Source organism: Salvelinus sp. IW2-2015, linkage group LG15 (genome assembly GCF_002910315.2).
Source record: "Salvelinus sp. IW2-2015 linkage group LG15, ASM291031v2, whole genome shotgun sequence".
NCBI classification, from domain to species: Eukaryota; Metazoa; Chordata; class Actinopteri; order Salmoniformes; family Salmonidae; genus Salvelinus; species Salvelinus sp. IW2-2015.
The window spans coordinates 19,682,948-19,695,060 of record NC_036855.1 but is presented as its reverse complement, the minus strand read 5'-3'; the positions used below and the strand labels follow the sequence as shown (position 1 = coordinate 19,695,060).

Sequence of the window (12,113 nt, the reverse complement as noted above, 5' to 3'; positions counted from 1 at the left end):
GAAAGCTACTATTTTAGGCTTAGGGGTTAGGGTTACAATTAGGGTTATGATTAGAATTAAGGTTAGGAGTTAGGGTTAGGGTTAGGGTTAAGGTTAGGATTAGGTTAAGGGTTAGGTTTAGGGTTAGCTTTAGGGAAAACAGAATTTTGAATGGGAATTAATTGTTTGGTCCCCACAAGGACAGTAAAACAAACATGTGCGTGTTTGTGTGTGCAATGCTGTGTGTGTGTGTTTGGGTGTGTTGGGGTGTGTGTGTGTGTGTGTGTGTGTGTGTGTGTGTGTGTGTGTGTGTGTGTGTGTGTGTGTGTGTGTGTGTGTGTGTGTGTGTGTGTGCATGTGAGTGTGTGTTCATTCTCGTGTGTGTGTGTTCTCACACTCTTATTGTGTGTGCACTAAAGAGAGTGACATCCCCCCACCCTCTCTCTCATTAGCACGATATCTGGGTATCAGAACTGCCAGGAAGTGACAGACCACTGTAAACGAACAGGTGCTGTTGGGTTTGAGATGTGTTACAGAGCAAACACTCCCTCATCAAACTGGGTGTCTGTTCTGCTCCCTGGTTCTGTATTCTGTCACATAGTATAGAAATCACACAGAGTCGCCATCTTGTCATCTGGTCTCTGAGAATGGAGCTCATTGTCATTGTCAACTCAGGTACTAATATTGTGTGTGTGTGTGTGTGTGTTTGGCCACTGTGGACTGCTGATGGAAACAGCCTGGCAGCTCGTCCCGTAGGCTCGCTCTCCTCTCAGAGAGTGTGATTAGCAGCAGGACACATGGCGAGCTGAGCCGGGGAAGTGAAGGGAAGGGCGCGAGGAATCATTCATTACCACGGTGGTAGCTGGAACTGATGAAGTAAATGTGAGATAGTGTAACACGCAGGATTTAGTGAAGTGGAGGACAGCACAAGATTAATGGTGGGGCCAGGTTGATGGYGATGAAGTCACAGCTTAGCTTGATAATTAGTTTCCAAGAGGAAACATCCCTCACCATTGTGTTATTTTTACTTCTTGCTACAATATCTCTAGAGATGGGAAAATATATAATCTTTCAGTTTGATATTACACATGCCAAATATATTTTCAGGACTTTTGGAGTGTATATTTTTTGTTAAATATGAAAAATATATGTCATATTTGAAAGTAGGGCTCCAAAATGTAGATACGGGTTTTCTGTTCTATCGTAATGTTGAAGCTAAAATACCCAATCAATAACTGAGTACCCTGTACTTACTAGTAACACCTGCTCAAATCAGTTGTTTACATATATTTACAGTTATCAAAAGATTAGTAGTATTTGGGGCGGCAGGTAGCCTAGTAGTTTGAGCGTTGGACTTGTAACCAAAAGGTTGCAAGATCAAATCCCTGAGCTGACAAGGTAAAAATCTGTTGTTCTTCCCCTGAACAAGGCAGTTAACCCAGTGTTCCGAGACCGTCATTGAAAATAAGAATTTGTTCTTAACTGACTTGCCTGCAATTTTTTTGGGGGGGGAATATTCAAGGAACTAGATATCTTTTTTTTCAGTGGATCAAATCCAATACCTCTATCAATGTATCTATTTAGTGCGTGCAGCTTTTATAATATGAAGACACATGAACAGACCGTTCTTGTTCACTTGTGAGTGGTTTTCAGTTGTCCAGCAGAGGTCACTGTCAGTGTACACTTACTGGAGGAGTTAGCGTTCTCTCTTCAGGGAGAAGAAAGCCTTTACGCTATTAAGCACATTCTAATTGACTGATTTCGAATTTCATTAAAAATAGATACATAAAAGAGAGGTTCTTGGTGGTATTTATCATTTGCACATGTAATTGAGGAAAACTGTTGTAATCACATACAGTGTTGTAGATAAGAACGTTTCCTAGGCATCAACTAAGCCATATTTCTTAGATGATGTTGGTTCCAGCAATTAGGCATTCTTTTCATTTCCCAAATGACTCGCAAAACTTGTGGAGATTATAATTGCTTTTAGCCACGCATATCTAATTTGTGTCTTTTTAAGTGTTAATTAGTAAGAGATTTGAGCTGACGTCTTTATGTAGTTTGCACTGCTGAAAATTTTTGTTATTGGCATTTGGCTAATGATTTTCAGAGTTAGTGTGTGAGAGTGTGTCTGTTAGTGTGGATGTCTCTCCATATGTGTGTATGCATCTGACGGCTCTTTTCATTTGCACGTGTGTGTGTTTCCGAAGTAAACTGTGTGTGTGTGTGTGTGTGTGCGTGCGTACGTGTCTTGGTGCATATAGTGTGTAAGAGAGACAGACAGACAGAGAGAGAAAGACAGAAAGACAGGAGAGAAGAGAGAGTAGGAGAGAGACAATGAGAAAGAGAGAGAGACAGACTGAAAAGGAGAGAAGAGAGAGAGAGAGCTCCAAATAGAGGTGGAATTGATGAAGACAACATGTCACATATTTTTGGCAGTGGAGCAGGGACAGGAAATGAAGCTCTGCTCATCTGGGTGACTGCCGCCCATGTTCTTACATGTCACTGTCCTGTCAGCCCACGTGTAAAAGTGGCAGACAGTGATACATGCTCTTCCTGATAACACCCCATTCCCCCATCCATCATCCACACAGACACACGCATGCTCACACTTACTTCTATTTGTTTATTTATTTATTTTGCGAGGTGTCGTGGCTCAATTTAATTATAACTAACCGTCTTGTGACATGTGATGCGTAACTTACATTTTCCTGAAAGACATAGGGGTGTTGGTTGGACGTAGAGATCCCCAATACATCCATTGTGCTTAGTTGGGATCTTGGAATGTAGCTAGATATTAAAACATATGTTATGATGTTGCAGCATCACCTAGAGCTGTTCCTCAGTATTGCAGATTAGACTATTAAAGTGATGGGTTGGTATTTTGTGGAGCCCAATTATGGGAGCAAAAACGTCTGTCTGGATTTATTCTTGGCAGAAACAGAGATAAATCTACAAGAGGCACTTCATTGTTATTGTTTGTCTGCTTGCCTGTTTTAGTAAAATTCCAGTAGGAGCAGTTCATAGGTGGTACTTCTCTTTAAACAACCTAACTATTAATTCCTGGAGTTTAAAAAACAAAAACGTTTATAATTGCATCCAAATATGTTATAAACTGATTTGAATTGCTTTCCTTGACTGCAATTTGTTTTTATTCTTGCGTGTGATGTGGCCTCAAACTAAACATAGAAATAGGAGATATTTTTTATCCTTTGAGAAAGCCTAGAAGAACAGTGTGATGTATAAAATGAACACATCTGGGAGATGGATTGTTTAAAGCAAATTCAGAAGTCTTGTTATTTTCCCCTCAYCCCATTTATGCACAGTGTCGCCTTTCCTTTTTGCATTATTTTCCATTCTCATCTTATTCCACAAGGTGACAGTATWTGCTCATATTTCTTCTTTCGGGTTATACCCAAACCCACTACCCCATCCTGTAATAGTAAAGGCAAAGTGCTCTGGTTCTGAGAGGACTGCTTATACGATGCTTAATCAAACCTTAAATTGAGTTTTCCTTGAAAAGATCTGTCAATGTGAACTAATATTACCTCACAACATATCTGAATGGGTTTGCAGAGGTGTTTTCCTACATAAACTATTTGTACTGGATATACTACTACTGTATGTTGTATCCTTCTATTCTTCTATTGTGTTTCAGTATGAGTACAACTTCAGCATGGAGCACAGCATCAGCCTGTATCTGCCACCCAGGCACACCCAGAGCCAGTACTGAGAGAGCCTTGCATGGAGTGAGGAATGCTCTGGAGGGACAGGGTATAAGACTACAGAACCTTCATGAATGGTCTCCCAGTCCACAACAGCAAAGCACTTACTGGAATGATTTCTTTAATGTCCAGATTAGAGCACACATTCACAATAGTRCACAATATCAGAAGTGGACTGGATTCAAATTTATCTTAAAGGAACAGGTAGCAGAAACCTCATGAACAGGATGTGAAGTTTAAAATAATTCTAAATATTATAATATTGGAGAAAAATATTCTAAATGTGCATTTTCAATCTCTTCATAGCTCTATATATTTCAGAGTTATGGTCTAATTTGGGAATTTGTGATCAAATTTGTGATCGCTTTACGCTTATTAAATTGTTTGTGCTCACTTATTGTTTGCTTTTGCTTGATAAGAGCCACAGTAAAAAATGTATCTCATAAACTCAGCAAAAAAGAAACACCCTCTCACTGTCAACAGCGTTTATTTTCAGCAAACTTAACATGTGTAAATATTTGTTTGAACATAACAAGATTCAACAACTGATAAATAAACTGAACAAGTTCCACAGACATGTGACTAACAGAAATGGAYWAATGTGTCCCTGAACAAATGGGGAGGTCAAAATCAAAAGTTAAGTACTGCAGTGCATCTCCTCCTCATGGACTGCACCAGATTTGCCAGTTCTTGCTGTGAGATGTTACCCCACTCTTCCACCAAGGCACCTGGAAGTTCCCGGACATTTCTGGGGGGAATGGCCCTAGCCCTCACCCTCCGATCCAACAGGTCCCAGACGTTCTCAATGGGATTAAGATCCAGGCTCTTCTCTGGCCATGGCAGAACACTGACATTCCTGTCTTGCAGGAAATCACGCACAGAACGAGCAGTATGGCTGGTGGCATTGCCATGCTGGAGGGTCATGTCAGGATGAGCCTGCAGGAAGGGTACCATATGAGGGAGGTGGATGTTCCCTGTAACGCACAGCGTTGAGATTGCCTGCAATGACAACAAGCTCAGTCCGATGATGCTGTGACACACTGCCCCAGACCATGACAGACCCTCCACCTCCAAATCGATCCCGCTCCAGAGTACAGGCCTCGGTGTAATGCTCATTCCTTAGACGATAAACGCGAATCCGACCATCACCCCTGGTGAGACAAAACCGCGACTCATCAGTGAAGAGCACTTTTTGCCAGTCCTGTCTGGTCCAGCGACGGTGGGTTTGTGCCCATAGGCGACATTGTTGCCAGTGATGTCTGGTGAGGATCTGCCTTACAACAAGCCTACCTCAGTCCAGCCTCTCTCAGCATATTGAGGACAGTCTGAGCACTGATGGAGGGATTGTGCGTTCCTGGTGTAACTCGGGCAGTTGTTGTTGCCATCCTGTACCTGTCCCGCAGGTGTGATGTTCGGATGTACCGATCCTGTGCAGGTGTTGTTACACGTGGTCTGCCACTGCGAGGACGATCAGCTGTCCATCCTGTCTCCCTGTAACGCTGTCTTAGGTGTCTCACAGTACAGACATTGCAATTTTTTGCCCTGGCCACATCTGCAGTCCTCATGCCTCCTTGCAGCATGCCTATAGTTCATGCAGATGAGCCGGGACCCTGGGCATCTTTCTTTTGGTGTTTTTCAGAGTCAGTAGAAAGGGCTCTTTAGTTTCTTAAGTTTTCATAACTGTGACCTTAATTGCCTGTTAATGTCTTAAGCTTAGGGATCGGCGTCCCGTCAACAGGACAATTGTAAATCATGCAGCGCCTTGTGTCACGATCGCAGATGTTATAGAAACAACAAATGTTGGTACAAATCAAATTTCAAATCAATTTTTTTTATTTGTCACATACACATGGTTAGCAGATGTTAATGCGAGTGTAGCGAAATGCTTGTGCTTATAGTTCCGACAATGCAGTAATAACCAACGAGTAATCTAACCTAACAATTCCACAACTACTACCTTATACACACAAGTGTAAAGGGATAAAGAATATGTACATAAAGATATATGAATGAGTGATGGTACAGAACGGCATAGGCAAGATGCAGTAGATGTATAGAGTACAGTATATACATATGAGATGAGTAATGTAGGGTATATAAACATAAAGTGGCATAGTTTAAAGTGGCTAGTGATACATGTATTACATAAAGATGGCAAGATGCAGTAGATGATATAAGAGTACAGTATATACATATACATGTGAGATGAGTAATGTAGGGTATGTAAACATTATATTAAGTGGCATTGTTTAAAGTGGCTAGTGATACATTTTTACATAAATTTCCATCAATTCCCATTATTAAAGTGGCTGGAGTTGAGTCAGTACGTTGGCAGCAGCCACTAAATTTTAGTGGTGGCTGTTTAACAGTCTGATGGCCTTGAGATAGAAGCTGTTTTTCAGTCTCTTGGTCCCAGCTTTGATGCAACTGTACTGACCTCGCCTTCTGGATGATAGCGGGGTGAACAGGCAGTGGCTCGGGTGGTTGTTGTCCTTGATGATCTTTATGGCCTTCCTGTGACATCGGGAGGTGTAGGTGTCCTGGAGGGCAGGTAGTTTMCCCCCGGTGATGTGTTGTGCAGACCTCACTACCCTCTGGAGATCCTTACGGTTGTGGGCGGAGCAGTTGCCGTACCAGGCGGTGATACAGGATGCTCTCGATTGTGCATCTGTAGAAGTTTGTGAGGGCTTTTGGTGACAAGCCGAGTTTCTTCAGCCTCCTGAGGTTGAAGAGGCGCTGCTGCGCCTTCTTCACAACGCTGTCTGTGTGGGTGGACCATTTCAGTTTGTCCGTGATGTGTACGCCGAGGAACTTAAAACTTACTACCCTCTCCACTACTGTCCCGTCGATGTGGATAGGGGGGTGCTCCCTCTGCTGTTTCCTGAAGTTCACAATCATCTCCTTTGTTTTGTTGACGTTGAGTGTGAGGTTATTTTCCTGACACCACACTCCGAGGGCCCTCACCTCCTCCCTGTAGGCCGTCTCGTCGTTGTTGGTAATCAAGCCTACCCCTGTAGTGTCGTCCGCAAACTTGATGATTGAGTTGGAGGCGTGCATGGCCACGCATCGTGGGTGAACAGGGAGTACAGGAGAGGGCTAGAAGCACCTTGTGGGGCCCAGTGTTGAGGATCACGGGTGGGAGATGTTGTTACCTACCCTACCACCTGGGGGTGGCCCGTCAGGAGGTCCAGTACCCAGTTGCACAGGGCGGGGTCGAGACCCAGGGTCTCGAGCTTGATGACGAGTTTGGAGGTACTTATGGTGTTAAATGCTGAGCTGTAGTCGATGAACAGCATTCTCACATAGGTATTCCTCTTGTCCAGATGGGTTAGGGCAGTGTGCAGTGTGGTTGCGAGTGCGTCGTCTGTGGACCTCTTGGGTCGGTAAGCAAATTGGAGTGGGTCTAGGGTGTCAGGTAGGGTGGAGGTGATATGGTCCTTGACTTTCTCTCAAAGCATTTCATGATGACGAAGTGAGTGTCAGGGGCGGTAGTCATTTAGCTCAGTTACCTTAGCTTTCTTGGGAACAGGAACAATGGTGGCCCTTTGAAGCATGTGGGAACAGCAGACTGGGATAAGGATTGATTGAATATGTCCGTAAACACACCAGCCAGCTGGTCTGCGCATGCTCTGAGGACACGGCTGGGAATGCCGTCTGGGCTGCAGCCTTGCGAGGGTTAAAACGTTTAAATGTTTTACTCACCTCGGCTGCAGTGAAGGAGAGCCCGCAGGTTTTGGTAGCGGGCCGTGTCAGTGGCACTATATGTCCTCAAGCGAGCAAAAAAGTTACTTAGTCTGTCTGGGAGCAAGACATCCTGGTCCACGACGGGGCTGGTTTTCTTTTGTAATCCGTGATTGACTCTAGACCTGCCACATACCTCTTGTGTCTGAGCTGTTGAATTGCGACTCTACTTTGTCTCTATACTGGCACTTAGCTTGTTTGATTGCCTTGCGGAGGAATAGCTACACTGTTTGTATTCGGTCATGTTTCCGGTCACCTGCCCTGGTTAAAAGCAGTGGTTTGCGATTTCAGTTTGCGCGAATGCTGCCATCAATCCACGGTTTCTGGTTTGGGAATGTTTTAATCGTTGCTGTGGGTATAACGTCTCCGATGCACTTCTAATGAACTCGCTCACCGAATCAGCGTATTCGTCATGTTGTTGTTGGACGCAATGCGGAACATATCCTCCACGTGATCGAAGCAGTCTTGAAGCGTGGAATCAGATTGGTCGGACCAGCGTTGAACAGACCTGAGCGCGGGAGCTTCTATAAGTGTCTTATATCGGCTGAAAGCTTAAATTCCTGTTAATATAACTGCACTGTCCAATTTAAAGTAGCTATTACTGCTTACTGCTATTGTTTGAGGAGAGCTACTAACAACAATACTTTTTTCACGCGGATAGGTTTGATAAATTCACCTCTGAGGTGAAATGTGTACTTACATTCTGAAATCTTGCTCTGATTTATCCTCCCAAGGGTCCCAGAGTTACATGAAGTGTCGTTTTGTTATATAAATAATTTTTCATATCCTAAAAGGTCCATATAGCACGCACGATCGATTTTGTATTTCCACTCGTTCAATTTGCAAAGAATGTAATCTGTGTAAAATCTAACTTTTAAACGTTGTTTCAACCAGTCAAATCACGTTCATATGTATTCCTCAGAGATCCTAGAACGTAACCAGACTTCACTATATCATTAGGGGTGTAGTATATCCTATTCGATACCAAATTTGGTCAGAGAGCGTCGCCTTCATGGCACGCCGATGACACGGCCGATCTTCATTTGATTGACTGTATCTTTGTCAAATAAGCACCAATCGGGGTCAAACAAAGCTAGCTAGATAGCCTATGAGCTGGGCTTTACGGGAGTATCCAGAAACCCTGTATCTGTTGCAAAATGTAGGTGCTAACCTTTTGCGACAGCATGCCTTTTCCTTTTGAACAAAAATTATTATGTTATGAAGTTATGAAAACTCGTTGTTTGCAAATGTTGAACTTATAATATAGCTACTAATACTGGAAAAGCTAAATCAAAGTCCAAGTATACAGATTGGATGATAATCTTGCAGAAACATGTCATATGAAGGCAAATGTCTCCTTCACGATTTACCCAAATGTACCTGGGTGACTTCACACTAAATGTCATGTACTCATACTTCAAGTTATCGGAAATGTATTTTTAATCCTGTAGTGCAGGTACCCCCAGGTGTACGCTCAATGCCGTCAAGGGTATGCCAATTAAAAAAGTGATTAACATTTTAATTTAAAAATATATATATGTATTTTTRTTWATTAAAATGTGAATCACTTTAAAAAATGTCATAAAAAATGCCATTCCATTTTTTTTCACATTTTCAAACAGTACATTTATATTTTCCAACTGGGCTATACATTTGTGTGAGCTTTTTTTCGCGCCTGCGTAGCCTCGTTTTACTGCCAAAAATAAAATGTAACCATCTAGTGTTCAGCAAAATAACAACACAATGTCAAATACAGGTAGCCTAGTCAAATAATTAACATCCAATCACATTAACCGTTACTCTCTCCCGGGACACGTTCACTCTTGCGCATACATTTGGAATTTGAAAAATATTTGACAATTTGAAAAATAAGCCAAGGGAGTTTTTTGAGCGAGAATAAAGATGGCTTTCGAGTAGTAAGACATGTATAAAAGCAACAGATWCCATTAATAAAAAGGGGKTAGAAGCGTCTTATGTGGTGAGCTACTGAGTGGCTAGGACAGGCAAGCCCCATACTATTGTGGAGGACTTAATTCTTCCTGCTGCCGCGGATATGGCTGGGACAATACTGGGTGAAAAGGCCCCAAAAATATACAAACAATGCCTTCATCAAACATTACTGTTTCACGACGCATCAGTGACATGGTAGGACGTGGTTTGAAACAATTACTGCTTTGCATATAAGCCAGTGAATTATATGCATTACAGCTGGATGAGTCAACAGACGTGGCAGGCCTGGCACAGCTCCTGGTATATGTCCGCTACGTTTATGGGGGGTCAATTAAGGAAGACATCCTTTTCTGCAAACCACTGGAAACCAGGACAATATGAGAGGATATTGTTAAAGTACTGGACAGCTTTGTGACATCAAAAGGACTTTGGTGGTCAACATGTGTTGGTATCTGTACTGATGGCGCAAATGCCATGACAGGGAGACATAGTGGAGTAGTAATGTTAATCCCGACGCCACTTGGGTACACTGCAGCATCCACTGAGAGGTTCTTGCTGCCAAGGGAATGACTGACAGCTTGAAAGACGTTTTGGACACTACAGTGAAAATGGTTAACTTTGTTAAAGCAAGGCCCCTGAACTCTCGTGTATTTTCTGTATTATGCAATGATATGGGCAGCGACCATGTAACACTTTTACAACATACAGAAGTGCACTGGTTATCAAAGGGAAAAGTATTGACATGTTTTTTTTAAATTGAGAGACGAGCTTAAAATTTTCTTTACTGACCATAATTTTCACTTMTGTCAGACAACATCACTTGCATGATGATGAGTTTCTCACATGACTGGCCTATCTGGGTGATGTTTTTCTCGCCTGAATGATCTGAATCTAGGATTACAGGGACTCTGCAACTATATACAATGTGCGGGACAAAATGGAGGCTATGATTAAGAAGTTGGAGCTCTTTTATGTCTGCATTAAGAAAGACAACACACAGGTCTTTCCATTGTATGATATTTTTTGTGTGCAAATGACCTCAAGCTTACGGACAATGTCAAATGTGATATAGCAAAGCACCTGAGTGAGCTGGGTGTGCAATTACGCAGGTACTTTCCTGAAATGGACAACACAAACAACTGGACTCGTTATCCCTTTCATGCCCTGCCTCCAGTCCACTTACTGATATCTGAACAAGAGAGCCAAATTGAAATTGCAACAAGCGGTTCTGTGAAAATGTTATTTAATCAGAAGCCACTGCCAAATTTCTGGATAGGGCTGCGCTCAGAGTTTCTTGCCTTGGCAAATCGAGCTGTTAAGACACTGATGCCCTTTGCAACCACGTACCTATGTGAGAGTGGATTCTCGGCCCTCACTAGCATGAAAACGAAATACCGGCACAGACTGTGTGTGGGAACTGATTTAAGACTCTCTCCAATACAACCCAACATTGCAGAGTTATGTGCATCCTTTCAAGCACACACTTCTCATTAGCCTGTGGTGAGTTATTCACAATGTTTGATAAACAAATAAGGCTTTAGTTCTCAATTCATTGAACCATGGCATCGTTTAGTTATCAACTCCAACATCTACCGAAAATGGAGTCCGAAAATAAGACTTTCCAACTGTGGCGGGACTACATGAAGCTAGCGGACGCAGTGCGGGAGATGAAGTTAGGGAACTTCACATCAGAACCGTCAACRGTTGACGGTCATCACTCCAGTATATGCTCGACCATGGTGGAATTTGAACAGTTCCCGCCGCGAGCCTTGCTGTCGCCGATAGCACCGGTGGCGACACCACCTCTYCGYCACGAAAAGGAACCCCTGGGTTCCAGCATTGTCCCCTTGCMTAAAGACGCTCCTTTACATCCGAGCCGCAGCGAGGGTCCCGAGCCCCCTACAGCAGCATCCAGACCCTCCGRGGGCACCCGGGGCCAGAGGGAGAGAAAGAAGGCGACCCGCTCCAAGACGCCGGAGGAAGTGCCATCGCCTGAGCGCAAGATCTGCAGCTTCTGCAAACACAACGGGGAGTCAGAGTCTGTGTTTGAGTCCCACAGTCTCAAGAACCAGGATGGGGACGTGGTGTGCCCGTACCTGCGGCAGTATATCTGCCCTCTCTGCGGGGCCACCGGGGCCCAAGCCCACACCAAGCGCTTCTGTCCCCGGGTGGAAACCACCTACAGGTCGGTCTATGTCAAGTGATAGAAGCGCTAGCTCTGGTCCAGGCCGTTACTGCGCTACCCTCTAGACCTACTAACATAGTCAACTTGTTGTTGCGAGATGGGTGGGACCAGAGCTAGAGAAGCGCTGAAGAGACTGCTGTTGTGTTGGCGACTTCCTTTAGCGTCTCTAACACACTGGATGCGGACAGTTGTAAGAGGATTTACGAGTGGATATTTAGCTTAGAAGTCGTTTGGAACAGGCTGACTAGTTTGTAGACTATGTAATAGCCTGTTAGTCGTGTGATTTGTTTTATTTATTGCCTTTACTTTTTCTCGTGTGTTTTCAACTTTGTTTCAACTATGTGTTTATAACGTGTGGGCATTCCCCACGGGGGGACCAGGATGAATATGTATGAACTTTCCAATTTGTAAGTCGCTCTGGATAAGAGCGTCTGCTAAATGACTTAAATGTAAAATGTAAATGTAAATATGTAAGATGGCTAAATAAAGAGCAAAATTATTGATTATTATTATTATTTGTGCCTTGGTCCTAT

The 12,113-nt window shown here is 43.3% G+C and overlaps 1 protein-coding gene across 1 annotated transcript; it reads left to right on the top strand.

Moving 5' to 3' along the window:
- Nucleotides 1-10,937: 10,937 nt before the first annotated feature.
- On the top strand, nucleotides 10,938-11,902 carry nanos3 (nanos homolog 3). Its single transcript, XM_024003096.3, has one exon. The coding sequence runs from the start codon at nucleotides 10,955-10,957 to the stop codon at nucleotides 11,597-11,599; it is 645 nt and encodes a 214-aa protein (XP_023858864.1). The 5' UTR covers nucleotides 10,938-10,954; the 3' UTR covers nucleotides 11,600-11,902.
- The last annotated feature ends 211 nt before the right edge of the window (nucleotides 11,903-12,113 follow it).